Below are 24,534 nucleotides of genomic sequence, written 5' to 3'. Positions count from 1 at the left end.
CTGGGGCCTCATGTATAAATGGTGCGTACGTACGAAAATGTTGCGTACGTACGAAAATGTTGCGTACGTCCGTTTCCACGCTCACGTCGAGATGTATAAAAGCGAAACTTGGCGTACCGCTACGCACATTGTCACAGCAGCTCTACACATGGTGTACACAAGTTTCTGCTCGGTTTTGTAAACGGACGGCTCCCAGTGGTAAGTCATTGCTACTGTGGTTTCCCTTTTTAAACTCACAATCATGACACTGACTTTACCCAATAAACCGACATTAATTGTATGTTGTTTACAAATGCACGGCACCTGATTTTTAATCAATTTGTAACAATAAAATGGTTCAGGAAATGACCGAACTATTACAATTACCATGGCAGCTCTTGCGTTACTAGAAGATATCGCAAATGGAAGAATTAGAAGAGAGCGCGTATTCAGGGATCATAGTGATTTCCTGGCCCATGATGATGACTGGCTGGTAAGTCACTTTAGATTTCCCAGAGCTATACTCTTGGAGCTGTGTGCTGAACTGTGGCCAGCATTACAAAGGCAGACGATGAGGAATTGCGCTATACCTGTCCCGTTACAAGTTCTGTCCACTCTCAGGTTTTTAGCCACAGGAGCCTTTCAGTGAGAACTTGTGGACCGATCGGGTATTTCGCAGTCATCACTGAGTCGCGTCATGCCAGCTGTATGGGACGGCATAATCAGCTTGTCACCCAGGTATATAAAATTTCCTTACACTGTGGTTGAACAGGCAAACATTAAAGCGCAATTCGCAGCGATGTCCGGTTTTCCAAATGGCCCCCTCGGAGAATGAATTTGCTTATGTAAACAGAAAGCACTTTCATTCCATTAATGTGCAAATAATATGTGACGCGCAAATGCGTCTCATTAATGTTGTGGCGAGATGGCCTGGCTCAACCCATGATTCATTTGTTCTCAGAAATAGTAGTGTTGGGAACAAACTTGACAATGGTGTGATACGTGGTGGCTGGCTTCTCGGTAAGAAGATTTGTGTTTTATATTTTTGGACCAAAATTGCAAGTTTTGTGCATGATGCAGCGATTTGACAGTTCCTTAGGGGACAGTGGGTACGCAGTGAAGACGTGGTTTCTCACGCCGCTCGCAAACCCACAGAGTGAACAAGAGCGACGTTATAATGATGCCCATTGTCGGGCTCGGGCGGTGGTAGAGCGCACTATAGGGCAGCTTAAAGGCCGTTGGCAATGCCTGGACAAGACCGGTGGGGTGCTGCTCTATAGTCCTCAGAAAGTGTGTCGCATTGTGCATGCATGCAGCGTGCTGCATAATGTGGCACAAGGTGTGAGCCCCGGAATTCCGCTTCCTCCTCCAGTGGTGTTCAGACACTTACAGTGAGCCGCTACTCGCTTTTTTACGTCGACTTTAATATCCGACCATTTCTTCTTAATTTCTGAACTTACATTTTTAAGTGCCTCCGCAACGCTGTGCCACTCCATCGGTTTTCTTTTGTTGCTGATGCCACTACTTAATCCACCAAACAGAATTTTTTTCTCTTGCCTCAGTTTCAGTGAGCAAGACCTCCACTTCGCATTCGCTGAAATTTTTCTTTTTTCCGCGTGCCTTGGCCATTGTTTTTTAAGAAAACATTGATCAAAGCTGGTACTTATATTGATTTGCATATTCAAATATACATACTTATGGGCGGATCGGGGGGGGGTGGCTGCGGGCTCGTTCACGTGCGTAAAATTTCACGCTAATTGGAAATTATAAAGGGAATGTGCGTCGATATCTGCTTTATGCATCTGGATTTTTTCTTGCTTACGCACATTCCTAATTTTGTCCGTATGCCATGTTTTAGTGTGAATTCTACGCACGTCGTTATACATGAGGTCCCTGGTTTGGATTTACTGCCGTATTCATAAGAAGGGGCTGGACAGTAACTGGAGGGGACTGGGGGAGATCCTCGAGCCGCCTGTGACTACCGGAGTGACACAAAGCTGTGGTCCTGCACAAGGGGCGTAGGTTTCATATTTGCACAAGTGATAAATGTGGGGGCGTGGCACACAGGAAGATCGGACAAGCAGGGTATCACAGGAGCATCTGAAAGGACCTGTGATATTTTAATTGATCTTACTTCCGCGTACACACGAGATAATTTCGCGTGCACACGTGAAAGTAAGAGCATTTTATTTTTTTTCCTTCAGGGGCTTCATATTCTCCAGATAAAAACTTTAATGAAAAAAAAACTTTAAATTCTGCAATGAGATATATTAATTGCATGTGCTTTTATAAACCAGGCATTATATGTGATATTATTGAGGGGGGTGAATCCCCTTGTATTTCAACATTGTGGGGACGTGCTAGCTGTTTCTAGCAGTGCACTGTTAATAAAGATGAACTGATGTTATTAGTGAACCTAACCAAGTTAAAACATGACCCACCACACTGATTCGGGTACAGTACCCTGATAGATAGATAGATAGATAGATAGATAGATAGATAGATAGATAGATAGATAGATAGATAAACAATTAACCTTATTGTATTTTGCTATCAATTTTTAATACATATAATGCATATTTTTGAGCAAAAACTTCCATCCATGTCTCGCTCTTAAATCCATCCCTTTTTAATAGTAGGAATATGTCTGTTTCATATAGGTCGAATATGTATCCATCCATTTTATGAAACTGCTTGTCATGGGGGGGGCGCTGGTGGCAGAGCCTATGGGTACAAGGCAAGGAACAACCCAGGATATGGCACCAACCTATCATAGGGCACATAAAACAAATTAACCTGCACTTTACCTTTGAAAAGAATCATGGATGGTGTGAGGGAGATGAGAGAGAGGAGAAGAGGAGGGTTATTTTGTAGGACGACTTTCACCATAACTAATGGAAAAACCTGTTGGCTCACTGGAATCTTTTTCTTTTTGTGCGACTTAAACAAGGATCCTATCCAATGACAGCCGCTTTTGCCTCCTTTTCGATTTCACGGAAATGTGGACATTGCATTGTCGTTGCATTTCTACTAAATTTTGACTATACGAGTAAGGCCCGCCGACTGACCCGAGCATGGGAGATGATTACCCACAATCCCACAGTGAGACGTTCGGCAGACAAAGCAGATACATAGCGTATACATACTGTAATACTCGTATTACAAGACCTCGCTCGTTTATCAAGTTAAAATTTATTTAAAAATTTTGCTCGTCGTGCAAAACACTTGCAAACCAAGTTACTTGCAATCTGAGGTTTGACTGTATACATTTTTACACATTTTACACATACCAGCTGAGACATAAACACAGACAATAATATAAACATTACATATTTTAGCTAGAAGCATGTTTATCTCAGAAAGAGGTTATTCTATTTTTTTTATTTTCTGTATTAAAACAACCATAATATGTTAGAAACAAGCCAGAAACAATTAAATTTATCTGAAGAATGCCATAATATACAGTGCATTTACTGGTAATACAGTTAAACATAAGATAATGAGAAATAGATAAGATGGATGTTTTGGTCTCATTGACACATTTTTGTCGCCTCTCTCTAGCCTGCCCAGCACAGCACACTAATCACTGCAGCTCACGCAGTGCAGCTCCCTATAGACACTGCAAGTCTGTGTCTCAATCCCCTGCTAAAAAGTCAGTAGCGTCTCTCATCACTAGCTGCTTGGGAAAACACTGGTGTGATACGGCTGTGAGCTCTAGCTGTCTATTATAATCAGCACCGGTCAACCAATTAGACGACACAGGTGGCCACCTCGGCTGCAAACGTCGACTACTGTAAATGTGCTTGTGATTCAGGAGCTCATTAACTCTATTTAAATCTATCTTCTTAAAGGCAACATTAATAACCACCTTCAGCTCAAATTGTATAGATATACTATATGTGCAGATGATTAAGATAAATGAACATGTATTCAATCAAACATATTCAAAGTAATATGTTAACAATAAATTATTTATTGTTAAATTCAACATACTAAATGAGGTACTTTAATGGATGTACAGCATAGCTAACTTTAAGAAAAATACACAAAGAACATATCTACCTAGGAAATCAAGTCATATGAAACATGCATTATTCAAAATGTGAAGCTACACTCCAAAACCTGCCGTCTCTTACAGCATTTACAGACTTTTCTGCGTATAGATCTCAGGTTGATGCCATAAATAATGGGATTAATAATAGGAGGATTGACTAAAATTGCTGCAGAAATAAAGCTGCTAAACCACTGTGGAAAGTTTGTACCACTAAATGCATCAAGGGAGGTGATGAATACAAAATTACTGCAACTTATTAAATGGGGAAGACAAGTTTGCATGAATTTAGCCTGGTTTTCTTTCGATTTCCTGCAGGCAGAAAGGATTTTACCATAGGAATAGATGACAAATGTGGCCATTAGTAAATACATGCTTCCAAATGTTCCATTGAATGCAAATCTCACAATATCATGTTTGCAAGCTGAAACAGTTATTTTACAATACAGAGTGCTGACATACAGTCCACAATAGGGGAGAGTAATATTCAGGATAATGGAACACAGAATGGAGAAGAATGGAACCATCCAAATAACAATCAACAGCTTGCCTGTAGTAACAGGTGTCATTACAGTACTGTAATGCAAAGGCCTGCATATTGCTACATACCTGTCAATTGCCATCACTGTTAAATTGGTAAATTCACATAATGCATATGAGAAGATGACAAAGGTCTGAAGTAAACATCCACTGTAGGAAATCAAATAAGTGTCAGAGAGTAAGTCAGACAGAAATTTAGGGTAAAATCCCACAGTGCCGTACAACCCATTTATACACAAGTTACAGAGGAAAATGTACATCGGCTGATGTAGGTCCTTCTCCAGCAAGATCGTAATAATTATAGTCAGATTCAGGAAGAGAGTGAAAATATAACCTTGAAGAGAAAAGGCAAATATCACATATCTGTTTGTTCTGGATTCATTCAGTGCCTTAAGGGTGATATAAGCAACAGTGGATGTTTCCATTTTCAATAAAATATATCTGGATGGTCTGGAAAGAAAAGAAAAAAATGGCATTAATTTAAAATATATTTTCATATGCTCTTCATTTATATATACTGTAGTTACAACTTCAATGCACTGTTATCCACGTAGAATATTGCTTCCCTCGCTGGTGTCCTTCTAGGGTAATATTGAACAGAAGAGGTTTTCATCTGCTACAGGAACACGAGTCAGAATCCTAGAAAGAAGAAGAGTGAAGACACACAAAGTCCAAATGAACGAGAGGTTCCCAAGCAAGCTGTGTGTTTTCTGTGAATTCCAGCCATGAGTCAGACCTCGTAACATCGCGTCACTACCCTAGATAGGAGAAGCGGGTGGAAGATGGATGGATGTCTATTTAAGATGACAAATACAAGAGTAAAACATTTAAAGAAAAACTGCTAAACCTTTGCTATTTTACCACGTTGTCTTGTCTCCAGGTTCTCGTTCTGAGCCTCTTCCTTCTCACGCTCCGATGCTCAGATACTGCAGTGAGAGCAGTGATGGTGTCTTTATATATATTCATTGTATTCCTGTGTGGTCGAAGCTCACATGTTTTTTCATCAGCACTGAAATGATTTGGGAATTACTTCATCGTGAATGATGCAATGATACCAACTATACCACGGTTTTTCAACGTTTCAACCAAACGCCCTATCTATCAATCTATCATGTCTTCCTTGCCAAATTTTGCTGATTGGGGGGGCAATATATATAGATAATTGTAGATACATACACACAATTTTTTTTCTATATGCAAAACAAGTTAAATTTTTAAAAAACTAACATAAAAAACAAAACCTTTTTGTCATAGGGCATAACAGAGAGTGTGGTTTCTTGCTAGATTTATTTATGTTTTTTTCACATTAGTGTTAAGGTTGTCACCTATCCCGTAGTGAAAAATAAAATGCTGTATTCAGTTTTTTACCAATATCCACCATAACTCCCCCCCCAGCTGTTTTACCAGTCCATAAAATTTTTATCCAATGGAAACCGGTCCTTGGAAATGCTAATGTAAATGATGATTAATTGGGGAGTTATGAAAAAGATCAGGTTGAAGGAAACAGAACTCCATATTGATGGTAAGAAAATGCAATATACTGTGACTTTGGCATCAGGAATCTAGTTTAGGTGTACTGTCCCATCCATAAGAATCGGAGGGGACCAGGGGAGATCCTCAAGGGCTTCCATGATGTTGTCTACCACCTGCAGTACTTTGAGTGATGAAAGACTGTGTGCTCAGCGATCATCTCACCTATATCACCCCCTGGCCTGACCTGACCCCCCCATACAGGAGCTGTTGATGAGGATACTGTCATGCCCGGCTCGTCCGCTCCTCGTGTGTGCCACGCCCCCTGATTATCTACATGTGCTTCCCTGATCTTGCCCAGCTGTGTCCACTTATTTTCGCCCAGTCCCGTCTATTTCAGTCCATGTCTTACCTTAGTTTCTTGTCCGTCATTGATGTTTGTCGATATCAGTACCCGTAGTCCCTCCTGTTGAACCCTGCTCCCTAATAAACCCTAGTTTACCTTTATTCTGCCTGCCTGCCTGCCTGCCTGTTGCCTGCCTGTTGCCTGCCCGTGCGATCACCCGCTTTTACCAGCGATCGCAACGCCCGCATCCTGACAGAATGACGAACCCTAGGAAAAAAGCACCTTCCGTAACTGAGGAGGAGTACATCAGTTACGTTGACCAGGTGTTGTTCTGGATAGCCCAGCCCGGCATCCGGGAGGATCTCCCGACGTGGAATCGGGTGAGCCGGAACTGGGATATCCTGGACCAGCTGTCCCCCGAGGAAGACATGCATCTTGCGGAGGAGGTGCGTGAGAATTTCCAGCTGGCTGAGCTCTGGACGGAGCGGTGGGTCACGCCGCGCGAGCCTGGGACTGTCCTCCCACTGTCCACCCTGCTGGACTTGGCGCAGGCTCCCGCGGCAACTTTGACTCGTCGGCGGAGGAGGAAGAAGAAGCAACGACCGCTCCGACGATCGTTCTGGGGGCGTGCACGCTCATCCCTGCTTCACTTCCTGCTGGTGAGCTGGAGGTCTCCTCGGCTGATTCGAACATCACCAGCACTGCTAAGCTGCCTGCGCAGGCAGCTTCCCCCATCCAGGGAAAGCGCCCATCCGCCGCGGAGCTGCTACCGCCCCTCGAGAGGTATTTCTTATGGCCCGAGCGGCTGGCCAATAAGGGGGCCAATGCGGTGCGGGACGCTATCCCGCGTGTGCCCCGGACGCTTAAAGGGGCCACGCCCGTCTCGCCTGCACGGGACCTGCCAGTCCCGCTGCCTGCAGCAGCTGCACCTGAGACACGCTTAGCCTCTGTTTGCTGCGGCTCCTGCAGGTCGCCCGGCTCGAGGCGCTCCCTCCGCCTCCTGCAGCTCCTGCGCAGCCCGAGCAGCCACCTCCGCCTCCTTCAGCTCCTGCGCCCAAGCAGCCGCCCCTGCCTACGGCTCTGGCGCCCGAGCAGCCGCTCCACCTCCTTCAGCTCCTTCGCAGCCGCCTCCACCTCCTTCAGCTCCTGTGCAGCCTGAGCAGCCGCCCCTGCCTGCGGCTCCAGCGCCCGAGCAGCCACCTGCGCAGCCTCTAGCAGCCGCCCCTGCCTGCTGCACCTACGCAGCCCGAGGCGCTCCCTCTGCCTGCAGCTCCCACGCCCGAGGCGCTCCCTCTGCCTGCAGCTCCCACGCCCACGTCTGAGGCGCTACCTCCACCTCTACAAGTAACTGTATCCCCGGTGACTCCCTTCTGCCCCAGTCCCTGAGGAATCCAACCATCGCTCCTCCCTCCTTGGAGGTAGAGGAGCTGGAATGGGACCCCTTGGGGACCCTTCTGGTGAGTCCTCCGCCCTCGCCCCAGCGAGCTTGACCCCAACCAAGAGTCCACATGTCTGTGTCCCACAAGGGGAGAGGGTGCAGGGTTGGGGTCCCACCCAACCTGCCCCCTGGCTCGCCCTTGCTCGCCTGTGCTGGGGCTCGGACGGTGCCTGCGGGTCCTGGCCCCCCGGGTCGGGTGTCGCCTGCGGGTCCCCTTCTGAGGCCTCGTCGCCATGCCTCACTCCCGCCTCCAACTTCTCATCGGTCGCCTGCGGGCTCCCCTGATGTGGCTCCTCAGTCGCCTACGGTTCCCCCCACTCCAGCGCATCGGAGGACGTCACCGCCTGCTGCGGCTCCCCCCCTCTCCTTGCCCTCGCCAGGGTCCCCTCCAGCTCCCTCGTCCCCTTCCCTGGTGCTCCCGCCAACTCAGCCCCTCCGTCTGTCCTTCGCCCCGCCTCCTCAGCTCCTCCGAGGTCCCCTCCTGCTCCGGCCTCCCGGACGCCTGCGGCCCCTCCGGCTGCCACCCGTTGCCCGCTGGGGCTCCCTCGGGCTCCCCTTTATTTCCCCTCCTTCTCTCCCTGGTCTCCCGTCTTTGTCCCTCCTGTCTCTGTTCCTCGTCCCTTTCATCCCGCCTGTTCCCTCAGTATCCCCTTTCCTGATCTGCCTGTCCGCCTTCCCCGGCCTGTGTCAGGTCCTGTCATGGCTTATGCCCCTGTGTCAGTTTTGTCTGTCTGTCCTGTTCCCAGTGCCCCGTTAATGGTTTTTGTTCTTCTTTTCCAGGTCCCTCGTCCCATCTGTCGCCTCCCCTGAGCGCGCCTGGAGAGTGTGCCTTTGGGGGGGGGGGTTCTGTCATGCCCGGCTCGTCTGCTCCTCGTGTGTGCCACGCCCCCTGATTATCCACGTGTGCTTCCCTGATCTTGCCCAGCTGTGTCCACTTATTTTTGCCCAGTCCTGTCTATTTCAGTCCATGTCTTACCTTAGTTTCTTGTCCGTCATTGATGTTTGTCGATGTCAGTACCCGTAGTCCCTCCTGTTGAACCCTGCTCCCTAATAAACCCTAGTTTACCTTTATTCTGCCTGCCTGCCTGCCTGTTGCCTGCCCGTGCGATCACCCGCTTTTACCAGCGATCGCAACACCCGCATCCTGACAGATACGCTCGGAGAGGAAAGTACACCAAGGAATCTGGGGACTGTGTCAAGACGGTCATAGTCACAACGTCGCCGTCTGCCACATTTGTGGGACTTTGTGTTGAACTTGGGAGTCACTGGGGACAGCTGACCCCTCAGGTGGGGGGCAATGTGATGGTGCAGGGCTGGTCAGCAAACACTGATTATGCAGGCTACTGGCATGCCTTGTGTGACGCCACTCAAATATGTAATTCTGTTACATCAGGGTGCAAACAGAATCCTGGGACTGGAGACAGCAGTTGCAGGGTGCACAACACAAATTTATTTATTATCTGATTACCCACACAGGTGAAGGCAGGATCTCTGCAGAGCAGAATTAAGGCGTTTACACAGCCAGGAGTGCAGCCAGCGGGGCCTTCCGGGCACCTCAGTTTGCTGGTGGCTGCATCAAAAGGGGGTGGGGCTGTCCACTTGACAAACCCGGAAAGAAGAAGAGGTGAGTGTGGCCTTGGTGATTCTCGCTATAGCCCCGTCACAGGATTTTTGAGCGGGGTAAAAATGGTTGACAAGTTTAGCTCTGACCCACCACTCTCTGGCTGCAGTGGTTTGTGGTTGTCATGACCTGTGTGCCATTTCCCCTAGTTACCTCATTTGAATTCCCGATTGTGATCAGCTGTTTCCTGTTTGCTTTTTAAGTCCTGTGTATTTTAGTCTACGTGGTAGTTAGTTTCCCCAGATCTGTCATTGATGTTTGTCCTGTGGAGTTCCCCAGTCTGTTTAATAAACCCCTTTTTTAGGACTCCCGTATCCTGGATCTGTTTCCCCGCTACCCATTCATATACAAGAAATGACAGAATGACAGATTCAACAAGAAGACACCTGCCTTGACCGAGGAGCAAGACCTCGGTCTAGTCAATGAGGCTATACATTTGCTCCAACAGGCCAAGGTAAGCGATGACCCTGGACTGTGAACCCTTGCCTTCCGGACAAGGGATATACTGGAGAACATATCCCTGTCCGAGGACACGCATCTCGTGGAGGAAGTGCGTGAAATCCTGCGATGGCTGAGACGTGGGTTTTTGAAAGCGAGGCTGAAGCAGGAGGCTACAGCTCAGGGCTTACCATACGGTCTTCTGGCCAAACTGCCAAAAGCTGCCAGCCGGAGAAAAAAGAAGCAGAGATAACATCGACTGGAGGACGGCCTGGTAATATCCCTGGGGGCTGTCTCGATCTCCGCTTCTTCCCTCGTCGTAAATCGAGAGAATCCCCTCCGGATTTTAAATCTGGCAGTGTTTGCACCAGACGACGTCACCGCCGATGTTCCCTGACTGCCGCCTGCCACTCCGCTGCCAGCACACCCCTTTTTAGGAAAGCACCTGGCCTTTAAAGGGGCCAGGTCTATTGAGATCTCCATTCTGAGGTTCCCAAGTTCCTGAACCGGGCAGCGCCCACTGGGAAAGGCGCAAGCACCTGCAATGCCCCCGGTGGTTCCTGTACCTCCTGCAGCGGCCCCAGTGGTTCCTGTGCCACCTCTGCCTGTGGCTCCACCCATTCCTGAGGCGCCACCTTCGCCTGTGGCTCCACCAGTTCCAGAGGCGCCTGCTCCGCCCATCCCAGCTCTGCCCGTGGCTCCTGAGGTGCCTGCTCCACCTGTCCCCGCCCGTGGCTCCTGAGGCGCCTGCTCTCCCTGCTTCACCTGTGCCAGCTCCGGCTAAGGCTCCTGCTCCGCCCATCCCGGATCCACCCGAGACACCTGCTCCGCCCGCTGCACCAGCCAAAGCTCCTGCTACGCCTCTGCCCAGTGCGGTGCAGACCTCGGGTGCCAGCAAAGTAAACATCACTGGATTGAGGATTGGGAGGGGCTACTCCCAATTCACCGCAGGGGAGAGAGCGGAGACTGTGACAGATCCCGGAAGGATACCCCGTGTATCTTCTTGTTTGCGGTCTCTCCGCTTTTTTCTCTGGCATGCGGGGTTTGTTCATGTTCCAACAGCTTAATCAGCGGGAGAGAGAGATGCAATACCGCTTTCGTCAAAATGACAGGTCGGGTCAAAGGTCACGTTCAAAAGTTCAGTGGGCGGAGCTTATGTTGTAGTGGGTTGAGCTTGGTTGTGTAACTGACGCAATAGCATGTGGATTTAATTATTTATTTAAATATTTTTTTTTTGTCTTCTTCCCCGGGGGTTGGTTGTGTAACTGCTGCAATGGTATTTGTATTTAATTATTTATTTATTATTTTAAATGATTGTGGCTTAGGGGGCCTGGGTTGGTTGTGTTAGTGATGCAATGGTATTTGGATTTAATTATTTATTATTTTAAATGCTTATTTTAAATGTTTATTATTTTAAAATGATATTGAGGAGAGTGCTTATGAGTGTGTATTATTTTAAAAATGATATTGATGAGAGTGCTTATGAGCGTGTGTTATTTGAATAAGTTATTATTATTATTATTTTGTGGGGCGCGGGCGGGAGTGAGCGTGGCTGGGTTACCTGATGGAGCGCGAGCGTACGGTGTGCGGTAGCGTGGTAAGGTCCCCGGGCTTCGGAGAATCAGCAAAGGACTTATTCACATACTGGTGCGGTAGCGCGGAAAGGTCCGCACGGCTTTGGATAATCCTCGGAGAGAGCGATGCGGGAGAGCTGAGAGGCGTGCTGCTGCGCGAGTCTGAGAGAAACTGTGAGAGACTGTGGGATAAAATGGTAAAGTTGGAGCAAAGAATGAGAGGAGGAGGTGCAGGGTCTATCGTCCAATAAAAACGCTCGGCGCTAGTTTTGACCGTGTGTTTTTTCCTCACGCAAGCGTTTGTATCACATCGGCGTATGGCGCCAATTTGTAAAGGTCATAAGTCGAGACATACATCGAGTCTGTCAATTTGTCCGCCAGTAAATTCTGCAGGGCCGTGCCACCTGGCCATCGAGGCGCCCCCCTACCCGGCCACGCGGGCCATACATCGAGTCTGACACTTTTGCCCTCCAGTAAATTCTGTTTAAAGTTTTGTTTTCACATACGTCCCAAATTACAGATAATTTTCTTACACAGGCACGAGTAGCATCATCAAGGCCGTACCACCTGGTCATACATCAAGTCTGACAATTTGCCCGCCAGTAAATTCTGTTTATAGTTTTGTTTGTCATACATGACCGTGCAGATATGGGGTGACAGAGACAATTAAATTGTATTGCGGCGAGCGGGGGGGCCTATTCCTCCTAGGGCAGAGGCACAAGTATCTTCGAGGTCTTACCCTTCCTGCCAGCCAAAGAGGTTCATCCAGGCCTTACCCGGTGAGTATATTATTTCTTTTATTCGCGTGATAAAAATGCTAATTAATTAAATTAAATTAAATTAAATTAAAAATAACATTCTAATAATAGGTATTCTCTGTTTTTTCTATGTACAAGAGAGAGAGACTGCGCTGACCGGTCAAGAGAAAATCTACAAGAGACCTGAATCAGCAGTGTTATAAAGCACATAGCCAACGCTAATTAATAAAGAATTTAAGCATAATAGCCCAGACGTACCATGGCCTATAGCTGGTAGAAACGGAGCTATCCTACGGCCTACAAGATAAAAGCATATGGCACCAAATTGGAATCAGTAGTCTTTAAAAGAATAAATGGACTAGCAACTGTCTCTGGGGGAGCAGCCCCGGTTAGGTACTATTAAGCAGCATTTAGTGACATGCATCAAAACACATTTTTTAAAACTTTGACAGAATAAAGTCTTAGTTATTTTAATAAATACGTTTTTCAGTAAATGTTTATTCACGCGCATGCGGACAAACACACACCCCGGAGGTCAAACTAAAAAAAAAGTTGATACAAACTACAGTTGTATCGGACACGCACACAAAAACACAAAAGAGTTTGCTCAATCAAAAAACACCAAACATATATAGTTCACGTTTTTTATTAAAATGTATAAGGATTGTTTTGATTTAAATTAATATGAGTGGAATATAAGTCATTTACGCAACAGGATTTGAGGAAGAACCTAAATAGCAGCTAGAAATGACCGACCAGGCAGGCAGAAGTCTGCTTTTCTTATCTCACAAGTCATGGAAGGGTGGGAGGGGGGGCCACATAAGTGTGGGGTAGGAACTGTGGAATCAGGCAGGGGTGCAAGAATTTAGGATATAGTCTTGTTATTTTAAAGAAGGTGTACATGATTATTTAATTATATTTAAAGAAGGTGTACATGATTATTTAATTATATTTAATAGGAACCAGTAAGCTGCATTTAGCACCATGCTGCAAATACACATTAAAAACTTTAAAGAATAAGGTCTTAGTTATTTTAATAAAGACATCCTACAAGGTGCCCACGGCCCCAGCTTATATAATCTACAAGCTTGATCTGAGATGCTTGCTGGAGTACAATGCTAAGTTGACAACGGTAACGGAGCTGCAGACTGTTTGATAGTTAATGAAACATAGTTCAAATTCAACAGTGTCAGCAGTCATCCACTATGCAGGGAGACTACAGATTTACTATAACGACCCCATTTATCTGCTAGAATTATTTAAAAATTGTTTTTGACAGAATAAAGCCTTAGTTATTTTAATAAATATGTTTTTTCAGTAAATGTATATTCATGCTCATGTGCACAAACACACACACACACACACACACACGCACACCGGTGGTCAGGGGCTATAGAGTTTAACTTTAGGTCTGTGAAAGTATAGGACCGCCATGTGTATACAGACCCCAAAACATACTAACTTAGTCGTTCATGAGTCTTATTGTAAAAAACCACACAAAATAGACTTGTAAATTTTAAAGAAAACACATTAACAGCTTTTGTTAATGTTTAAATGTATAAAAACTTTAGATGTGTTTGTTAAACAGTCAAACAAAAATGTGTTATTTTAAAGTAGTATAAAATATAACCTTAACTTTGGACGCAAGATGAACAACCTACACAGACACAAACACAGACAGACACACACACACAGCAAAACCCCAAGCATGCGCACAAGCGCACAACCAAAGGTTGGGAAGTGTGCTTTCCTTATCTCACAAGTCATGGAAGGGTGGGAGGGGGGCCATATAAGTGAGGGGTAGGAACTGTGGAATCAGGCAAGGGTGTAAGAATTTAGGATATAGTCTTGTTATTTTAAAGAAGGTGTACATGATTATTTAATTACATTTAATAGCAACCAGTAAGCTGCATTTACACATTAAATGCAAATACACTTTAAAACTTTAAAGAATGGTAATATAACTTGACCATAGTTTTTAGTTACACAAATATTTTAAGACGTAACATGAACGTTTTTCAAAGTAAGATGTACAAATGTTTTAAAATGTGACATGAAAGTTTTTCAAAGTAAGATGTACAAGTATTTTAAAATGTAACATGAAAGTTTTTCAAAGTAAGATGTACAAATGTTTTAAAATGTAACATTAAAGTTTTTCAAAGTAAGATGTACAACTGTTTTAAGACGTAACATAAAAGTTTTTCAAAGTAAGATGTACAGATGTTTTAAGATGTAAGATGTTTGGGTGTTTTACAAAAACATTTTGTTATATGTTTGCAGCCCAAACGTATTTTTAAAATGTACAAAGTTTTATGCATTCATTTTGTGAATTAGTTTTGAAATCTAATATGAACATGGCTTTTATTTTACAAAAGCAAAGTTGTAAAAAGTTTGTAGGGATTTTATCAAAGGAGATTTTGTTAATGTAATATGAAGTTTTTTTTATTTTCAAAGTTGCACAAGTGTTTTAAAATGTATCATGTATACGTGTGTTTTATTTTTCAAGCTTGTGTACATTTATCAAATGAGTTTTTAAAATGTACCATGACCGGGTGTTTTATTATTCAAAATAAAAGTTGTGCATATGTTTTGTTATATGTATGTAGCACGGTTGTGTTTTTAAAATGTACTAATTTTGTGGGGTGGTGGGAATAAACCGTATTTAAAGGGGTACCTCTCATGGAATCTACCAATCTTTAAGGAAGCACTTCTTTACACAGCGTGTAGTCAGAGTATGGAATAGCCTTCCTGATAATGTAGTGCAAGCTGAATCCTTGGGTTCCTTTAAATCAGAGCTGGATGAGATTTTAACGACTCTGAGCTATTAGTTTAGTTCTCCCCAAGCGAGCTTGATGGGCCGAATAGCCTCCTCTCGTTTGTATAGTTCTTATGTTCTTATGTTTATATGTATCTATTTTATGTTTTGGCTGCATGTTTGAACCTGAGACCAGTTTTCAAATGGAGTCTGTTTCAGAATACTACATTCACACCCCCAAAACCTTCATATCCCAAATACTGCATCATGAAAGGTGAAAATTGGTAGGTTTATGCTGGTGAAATAATGAAAATAGATGCTGCTGCTTTTAAATCATTCACAAGGTTGTTTATTGAAATGGTTTATTGAAAGGCATCTAACAATTTCAAACACATATGGAGATATAATAGACATTCGCCTCAGAATTATATTTTATGTAATTTTATCTTTAAAGTGACCTTATTAAATTTGTTTCCCGAAGTAATAATTTCATCCCACACCCTGAGTGCTTTTGCACGCTGGTTATATGTGCTGTTAGTGTGCTAACAGCATTTTCTACCCAGGGAGTCTGATCGAAACCCAAAATCAAGCTGCTGCTGTGAGCTCCTGCTGAGCACCCTGCTCGGAGGCATGTACACTCGACGGACGCTACGGAGTGTTCCAGTGACCGCCCACTAGTACATATCTGCTAGACTCGACACTCGCCGTACCGTACACCAGACAAAGCATAACACAGTGAGGTGAACAGTGATTTCTATCATCTATATTCTTGTCCTCAGTAGGCGTTATGATGCTGACGTGTCACTGAACGTGTCAGCCAATGTAGTCCATATCTGGTTTGATATCTTACTCCTGGGGATACCTGCATTTCTAGGGACACATTGAACTGCTTATAGACTTTTCCCAGTTTAGACCGTAAACCCGAACTGGACTGTGCATGAGCAGATAAGTATCATTTCCGCTCACTACTGCTTCACGGCAGCTGGGCGATTTCACAAATTGATTAATTGCAGTTTTTTTTTCTTAACAAAGGTTGTACTTAGCACTTATTTGAATTATTGTGTATATATGTGTTTTTAGGGGGCGGCATGGTGGTGCAGTGGTTAGCACTGTTGCCTCACACCTCTGGGACCTGGGTTCGGGTCTCCACCTGGGTCACATGCGTGCAGAGTTTGCATGTTCTCCCCATGTCGTCGTGGGGTTTCCTCTGGGGACTCTGGTTTCCCCCACAGTCCAAAAACATGCTGAGGCTAATTGGAGTTACTAATTTGCCCATAGGTGTGCATGTGAGAGTGTGTGAGTGTGCCCTGTGATGGGCTGACCCCCCATCCTGGGTTGTTCCCTGCCTCGTGTCTATTGCTTCCGGGATAGGCTCCGGACCCCCCGTGACCCAGTAGGATAAGCGGTTTGGAGGATGGATGGATATGTGTTTTTAAATTACAAAGATTATTTTATTTAAAGCCTCGTGCCCATTGCTTCTGGGATAGGCTCCGGACCCCCCGCCACCCAGTAGGATAAGCGGTTTGGAAAATAAATGGATGGATGGATGGATTTTATTTAAAAATAGTATTTAGCACGATTTGGCTTATTACAGTTTAATAATATTTTGTAATTATGACATGTTATAATTGTATTTTTAAATAATTTGTACTTAAAAGTCTGTGGTACATTGGGCGGAGCTTAAATTTGGACGTTATTGTTATTATGAATTATGACGTCATAAGAGGGATGGGGAACGTATCCCTTATTCTCATTGGTCGAGTGTTTTCTCCATATACCTTACATTGCCGATAGGGGGCCATATGGTTTGGGTGATAAGGGTTGCTGTTAAACTTTAATAGAATAAAAATACATTACATGTATTTATTTGTGTTATTTTTAATTGCGTTTTTATGGAATAATAAAACATATGGCAGGATGAATGCAAGCTAGCGCATACACATCCAGCGGGGCCCGTCCGGCCACAGGCACGGGCTGTTAGGAGTAGGCACAAGCACCACGGCGTATTTTAAAAGAATGTGGGGATCTGAACAGGCTGGTAGGAGTAGTTGCACGGCACTGGTAATTACACTATATTGGCAACCACTTGAGCCAGGTCATATGACCTACCAGGAAGTTATAAAAGGCTGCCAAGATGGAATCTCATTCTCTTGCTGCTGTGTTTTACAACTGGACATGGGGTGGGTTCTTCTTCCCTGTGGGTAAGGAAAGGAGGAGAGGGTTTGTTTGAGAACTTGAATGTTTAATTTAAATTTTAATTTTACCAGGGTGACTGCTAGCAGCATGTAACTCTTCATGGAGGATGCGAGGTTTGGAATTTTATCATTTGACGTGATCCCCTACGAGCTGCTGGGCTACAGACACTGAGGCTCTGGTAACTTGGGTTATACTGTGGGATTTAAAAGGTTCTATGTTTCTTTGTTGATTGTTTCTTTGTACCTGTAGCATTGGAACGCTTCCTCTTGGTGTTGCTGTGCTGCGAGGGCATTAAGCATTCCTGCAAAGGACCAGACTAGCCACTGTTTTAGGTTTACTTGATAGGCTTGTAAGTTGCAAGTGTAATTTTAGTATTGTATTTTGGGCGGTGGACATCGGACATCATCCACTACTGGCTTCCTCATCTTGCATCATCTACCCTCCCCTTATGTTTGTACATGGGATCTTTCTGTACAAGGCCGGATCCGCACAGGCTTTTGCTCTGCTGTTGGGGTGCCACACTGAGCGGACACTGTACTGTTGTGTGTAGTGTTTGTCGTGTTGCATGATGTGTGGTTTTGCTCTTTTCTTTGTCACCAGGGGCCTCCTGAGCTGAGAGCTGCGCGTGCTGATCTGACCTTACTATCTGGAGGATAGTCAGCTGCCCCAACCCTGCCAGCAGCCTGTTTTATTTGACTAATTGATTTTACATATTTGTAATAAAGTGGATTGGGTTTTATTTTCATATGCCTTTGTTGTTGTCCTTTTGCGGGGAGGGTTCGAACTTAGCCACGTTACAGAAGGAACATTAGGGGTTCCTCCTGCCCTTACCAGGAGGTGGCGTAGTCAGAGCAGTGTGGGTATTCTGTGCTTTGGGCACCACAAGAAAGCATCGAAATGTTTTAAAGAGAAACTTTAGCGTTATTTTAAAAAGTCAAGGAATAACCCTGTTAATTCTCGTTTAAATAAATTAATGCGAGAGAGTCGGCTCTTCAAAGAAAATACTGTGTGGCTCTACGCGCATGCGCTGCATGAGAGCGAGCCGGAGAGGAGAGCGCATTCGCTAATTTAATCAAGAATTAACCGCGTTATTCCTTGATTCTTGTTGAAATGCTTAGAGCGTTTTAATTTATTCACATTAGCATAAAAGTGCTTCATTATTTAATCCCCTACAACCATGACGTTTATTTGAAATAACAGGCGCTCCGCTGGTGTCGCCATTTTGAAAGGGGCTGGCCACTTCGGTCTATTTCGACCGCTTTTTTCAAACAGACCTGCCGATTATACCCGAGCTCTGGGACTCATTTCGCCTTTTGGCCTATTTCTTCTAAAAATTTGCTGTTTAAAGGCTTTCTTCAACCTAACACTGGTAAATACCGCTAAAGTTTTTCTTCTAGTTCTTTAAGCATGTTGATTAAATTAAAAAAGTGCTTCTTTTAAAACGACGTGCTGTATGTTGGTTTCGCTTGTGCTTGTCTAAACTCGGCATTTGCTCTTCTGCTTCTTTCGGGCATGTTTGTACTTGTTAAAATTCAACCAAAAATAAATAAAGAAACGCAAAAATAAAACAAAGCAATTAAAGCCAAGCAGTTGCTCAAATTCTGCCGTAGCGATTGAAGAACTTTTGTCGGAAGTTGGATTCGAACCCACGCCTTACTTCGGAGAACAGAATACACCTTACTTAGAAAGGCCATTTACGCTGCGTGGGAGGCTTTAGACCGCTCGGCCATGGGGCAGTTTCCAGTTGAACCCTAAGGAGTAGGTTAAGTCCAGCCTTGGCTTCCAAGCTGACGTTTTTCTACATATGTGCTTGTGTATCATGGACAGTAAGAGGGGGCAGGCAAGGAGAGAATATCTCTCTTTGGGGATCAATAGAGTGTTGTTATTATAACGTCTAAAACGTATGATGGTCTGTCGATAAATCAATAACAATATCAATGAAGTCAATGTTTATGTAAAGAAATCAGAATTCAGGAAAAGCCAGGGGCCGGACCGGAGTGTAGGGGGCGTGGCCAGAGACAGCCTGCTGACTGTTCCAAATCATGGGTGCATGTTACAAGTCCGGAACATATTTTAACTTAGTACTAACTTAGCATCATATTTGATCTGATTCGACTGAATATCCCAGGTTTCCATCTCTCATGCATCTGGTGTGACGTGTTTGTCAGACTCTCAGGCTGGCGCAAAGAAATCTTACGGGAATTGAACGTCTCACTCCGGTCAGCTGAGCAAAGTTGGTAACCTTGGTATTGTGTGTAGGAGATTCGGTATAACTATAATTTCGTTCTCCATTTACATGCCCGTAGTGTCGTTAAGTGTTATGTAGTTTTGCCCGAAACGCAAAAATTAAACAAAGCAATTAAAGCCAAGCAGTTGCTCAAATTCTGCTGTAGCGATTGAAGAACTTTTGTCGGAAGTTGGATTCGAACCCACGCCTTACTTCGGAGAACAGAATACACCTTACTTTGAAAGGCCATTTTCGCTGCGCAGGAGGCTTTAGACCGCTCGGCCATGGGGCAGTTCCCAGTTGAACCCTAAGGAGTAGGTTAAGTCCAGCCTTGGCTTCCAAGCTGACGTTTTTCTACATATGTGCTCCTGTATCATGGACAGTAAGAGGGGGCAGGCAAGGAGAGAATTTCTCTCTTTGGGGATCAATAGAGTGTTGTTATTATAACGTCTAAAACGTATGATGGTCTGTTGATAAATCAATAACAATATCAATGAAGTCAATGTTTATGTAAAGAAATCAGAATTCAGGAAAAGCCAGGGGCCGGACCGGAGTGTAGGGGGCGTGGCCAGAGACAGCCTGCTGACTGTTCCAAATCATGGGTGCATGTTACAAGTCCGGAACATATTTTAACTTAGTACTAACTTAGCATCATATTTGATCTGATTCGACTGAATATCCCAGGTTTCCATCTCTCATGCATCTGGTGTGACGTGTTTGTCAGACTCTCAGGCTGGCGCAAAGAAATCTTACGGGAATTGAACGTCTCACTCCGGTCAGCTGAGCAAAGTTGGTAACCTTGGTATTGTGTGTAGGAGATTCGGTATAACTATAATTTCGTTCTCCATTTACATGCCGGAAGTGTCTTTAAGTGTTATGTAGTTTTGCCTGAAACGCAAAAATAAAACAAAGCAATTAAAGCCAAGCAGTTGCTCAAATTCTGCCGTAGCGATTGAAGAACTTTTGTCGGAAGTTGGATTCGAACCCACGCCTTACTTCGGAGAACAGAATACACCTTACTTAGAAAGGCCATTTACGCTGCGTGGGAGGCTTTAGACCGCTCGGCCATGGGGCAGTTTCCAGTTGAACCCTAAGGAGTAGGTTAAGTCCAGCCTTGGCTTCCAAGCTGACGTTTTTCTACATATGTGCTTGTGTATCATGGACAGTAAGAGGGGGCAGGCAAGGAGAGAATTTCTCTCTTTGGGGATCAATAGAGTGTTGTTATTATAACGTCTAAAACGTATGATGGTCTGTCGATAAATCAATAACAATATCAATGAAGTCAATGTTTATGTAAAGAAATCAGAATTCAGGAAAAGCCAGGGGCCGGACCGGAGTGTAGGGGGCGTGGCCAGAGACAGCCTGCTGACTGTTCCAAATCATGGGTGCATGTTACAAGTCCGGAACATATTTTAACTTAGTACTAACTTAGCATCATATTTGATCTGATTCGACTGAATATCCCAGGTTTCCATCTCTCATGCATCTGGTGTGACGTGTTTGTCAGACTCTCAGGCTGGCGCAAAGAAATCTTACGGGAATTGAACGTCTCACTCCGGTCAGCTGAGCAAAGTTGGTAACCTTGGTATTGTGTGTAGGAGATTCGGTATAACTATAATTTCGTTCTCCATTTACATGCCCGTAGTGTCGTTAAGTGTTATGTAGTTTTGCCCGAAACGCAAAAATTAAACAAAGCAATTAAAGCCAAGCAGTTGCTCAAATTCTGCTGTAGCGATTGAAGAACTTTTGTCGGAAGTTGGATTCGAACCCACGCCTTACTTCGGAGAACAGAATACACCTTACTTTGAAAGGCCATTTTCGCTGCGCAGGAGGCTTTAGACCGCTCGGCCATGGGGCAGTTCCCAGTTGAACCCTAAGGAGTAGGTTAAGTCCAGCCTTGGCTTCCAAGCTGACGTTTTTCTACATATGTGCTCCTGTATCATGGACAGTAAGAGGGGGCAGGCAAGGAGAGAATTTCTCTCTTTGGGGATCAATAGAGTGTTGTTATTATAACGTCTAAAACGTATGATGGTCTGTTGATAAATCAATAACAATATCAATGAAGTCAATGTTTATGTAAAGAAATCAGAATTCAGGAAAAGCCAGGGGCCGGACCGGAGTGTAGGGGGCGTGGCCAGAGACAGCCTGCTGACTGTTCCAAATCATGGGTGCATGTTACAAGTCCGGAACATATTTTAACTTAGTACTAACTTAGCATCATATTTGATCTGATTCGACTGAATATCCCAGGTTTCCATCTCTCATGCATCTGGTGTGACGTGTTTGTCAGACTCTCAGGCTGGCGCAAAGAAATCTTACGGGAATTGAACGTCTCACTCCGGTCAGCTGAGCAAAGTTGGTAACCTTGGTATTGTGTGTAGGAGATTCGGTATAACTATAATTTCGTTCTCCATTTACATGCCGGAAGTGTCTTTAAGTGTTATGTAGTTTTGCCTGAAACGCAAAAATAAAACAAAGCAATTAAAGCCAAGTAGTTGCTCAAATTCTGCCGTAGCGATTGAAGAACTTTTGTCGGAAGTTGGATTCGAACCCACGCCTTACTTCGGAGAACAGAATACACCTTACTTAGAAAGGCCATTTACGCTGCGTGGGAGGCTTTAGACCGCTCGGCCATGGGGCAGTTTCCAGTTGAACCCTAAGGAGTAGGTTAAGTCCAGCCTTGGCTTCCAAGCTGACGTTTTTCTACATATGTGCTTGTGTATCATGGACAGTAAGAGGGGGCAGGCAAGGAGAGAATTTCTCTCTTTGGGGATCAATAGAGTGTTGTTATTATAACGTCTAAAACGTATGATGGTCTGTCGATAAATCAATAACAATATCAATGAAGTCAATGTTTATGTAAAGAAATCAGAATTCAGGAAAAGCCAGGGGCCGGACCGGAGTGTAGGGGGCGTGGCCAGAGACAGCCTGCTGACTGTTCCAAATCATGGGTGCATGTTACAAGTCCGGAACATATTTTAACTTAGTACTAACTTAGCATCATATTTGATCTGATTCGACTGAATATCCCAGGTTTCCATCTCTCATGCATCTGGTGTGACGTGTTTGTCAGACTCTCAGGCTGGCGCAAAGAAATCTTACGGGAATTGAACGTCTCACTCCGGTCAGCTGAGCAAAGTTGGTAACCTTGGTATTGTGTGTAGGAGATTCGGTATAACTATAATTTCGTTCTCCATTTACATGCCGGAAGTGTCTTTAAGTGTTATGTAGTTTTGCCTGAAACGCAAAAATAAAACAAAGCAATTAAAGCCAAGCAGTTGCTCAAATTCTGCTGTAGCGATTGAAGAACTTTTGTCGGAAGTTGGATTCGAACCCACGCCTTACTTCGGAGAACAGAATACCCCTTACTTTGAAAGGCCATTTTCGCTGCGCAGGAGGCTTTAGACCGCTCGGCCATGGGGCAGTTTCCAGTTGAACCCTAAGGAGTAGGTTAAGTCCAGCCTTGGCTTCCAAGCTGACGTTTTTCTACATATGTGCTCGTGTATCATGGACAGTAAGAGGGGGCAGGCAAGGAGAGAATTTCTCTCTTTGGGGATCAATAGAGTGTTGTTATTATAACGTCTAAAACGTATGATGGTCTGTTGATAAATCAATAACAATATCAATGAAGTCAATGTTTATGTAAAGAAATCAGAATTCAGGAAAAGCCAGGGGCCGGACCGGAGTGTAGGGGGCGTGGCCAGAGACAGCCTGCTGACTGTTCCAAATCATGGGTGCATGTTACAAGTCCGGAACATATTTTAACTTAGTACTAACTTAGCATCATATTTGATCTGATTCGACTGAATATCCCAGGTTTCCATCTCTCATGCATCTGGTGTGACGTGTTTGTCAGACTCTCAGGCTGGCGCAAAGAAATCTTACGGGAATTGAACGTCTCACTCCGGTCAGCTGAGCAAAGTTGGTAACCTTGGTATTGTGTGTAGGAGATTCGGTATAACTATAATTTCGTTCTCCATTTACATGCCGGAAGTGTCTTTAAGTGTTATGTAGTTTTGCCTGAAACGCAAAAATAAAACAAAGCAATTAAAGCCAAGCAGTTGCTCAAATTCTGCTGTAGCGATTGAAGAACTTTTGTCGGAAGTTGGATTCGAACCCACGCCTTACTTCGGAGAACAGAATACCCCTTACTTTGAAAGGCCATTTTCGCTGCGCAGGAGGCTTTAGACCGCTCGGCCATGGGGCAGTTTCCAGTTGAACTTTAAGGAGTAGGTTAAGTCCAGCCTTGGCTTCCAAGCTGACGTTTTTCTACATATGTGCTCCTGTATCATGGACAGTAAGAGGGGGCAGGCAAGGAGAGAATTTCTCTCTTTGGGGATCAATAGAGTGTTGTTATTATAACGTCTAAAACGTATGATGGTCTGTCGATAAATCAATAACAATATCAATGAAGTCAATGTTTATGTAAAGAAATCAGAATTCAGGAAAAGCCAGGGGCCGGACCGGAGTGTAGGGGGCGTGGCCAGAGACAGCCTGCTGACTGTTCCAAATCATGGGTGCATGTTACAAGTCCGGAACATATTTTAACTTAGTACTAACTTAGCATCATATTTGATCTGATTCGACTGAATATCCCAGGTTTCCATCTCTCATGCATCTGGTGTGACGTGTTTGTCAGACTCTCAGGCTGGCGCAAAGAAATCTTACGGGAATTGAACGTCTCACTCCGGTCAGCTGAGCAAAGTTGGTAACCTTGGTATTGTGTGTAGGAGATTCGGTATAACTATAATTTCGTTCTCCATTTACATGCCCGTAGTGTCTTTAAGTGTTATGTAGTTTTGCCTGAAACGCAAAAATAAAACAAAGCAATTAAAGCCAGATAGTTGCTCAAATTCTGCTGTAGCGATTGAAGAACTTTTGTCGGAAGTTGGATTCGAACCCATGCCTTACTTCGGAGAACAGAATACCCCTTACTTTGAAAGGCCGTTTTCGCTGCGCAGGAGGCTTTAGACCGCTCGGCCATGGGGGAGTTTCCAGTTGAACCCTAAGGAGTAGGTTAAGTCCAGCCTTGGCTTCCAAGCTGACGTTTTTCTACATATGTGCTCCTGTATCATGGACAGTAAGAGGGGGCAGGCAAGGAGAGAATTTCTCTCTTTGGGGATCAATAGAGTGTTGTTATT

General features: G+C 44.6%; 1 protein-coding gene across 13 annotated transcripts in view; it reads right to left on the bottom strand.

Annotated features, from left to right (window-relative positions):
* The window catches only part of LOC125712859 (olfactory receptor 4M1-like), a 69,836-nt gene that overhangs the window by 5,742 nt on the left and 39,560 nt on the right, over positions 1 to 24,534 (bottom strand). For 3 of the 13 annotated variants that reach the window (XR_007383412.1, XR_007383413.1, XR_007383414.1), the window contains exon 3: positions 3,236 to 3,749. The exons of 2 other annotated variants lie outside the window; for them this stretch is intronic. Coding sequence is in view for 6 of the 11 variants with exons in the window: in XM_048983385.1 (XP_048839342.1) it covers positions 4,075 to 5,022; positions 5,139 to 5,183 (993 nt within the window). In the remaining 5 variants the exon portion in view is untranslated. Of the gene's footprint in view, positions 1 to 3,235; positions 5,023 to 5,138; positions 5,210 to 5,417; positions 5,504 to 24,534 lie in introns of those variants that run through there. 8 more of the 13 variants (XM_048983385.1, XM_048983377.1, XM_048983382.1 and 5 more) reach the window with 8 other exon arrangements.

This window comes from Brienomyrus brachyistius, chromosome 18 (genome assembly GCF_023856365.1).
Source record: "Brienomyrus brachyistius isolate T26 chromosome 18, BBRACH_0.4, whole genome shotgun sequence".
NCBI classification, from domain to species: Eukaryota; Metazoa; Chordata; class Actinopteri; order Osteoglossiformes; family Mormyridae; genus Brienomyrus; species Brienomyrus brachyistius.
This window is presented reverse-complemented; position numbering and strand designations above follow the sequence as displayed.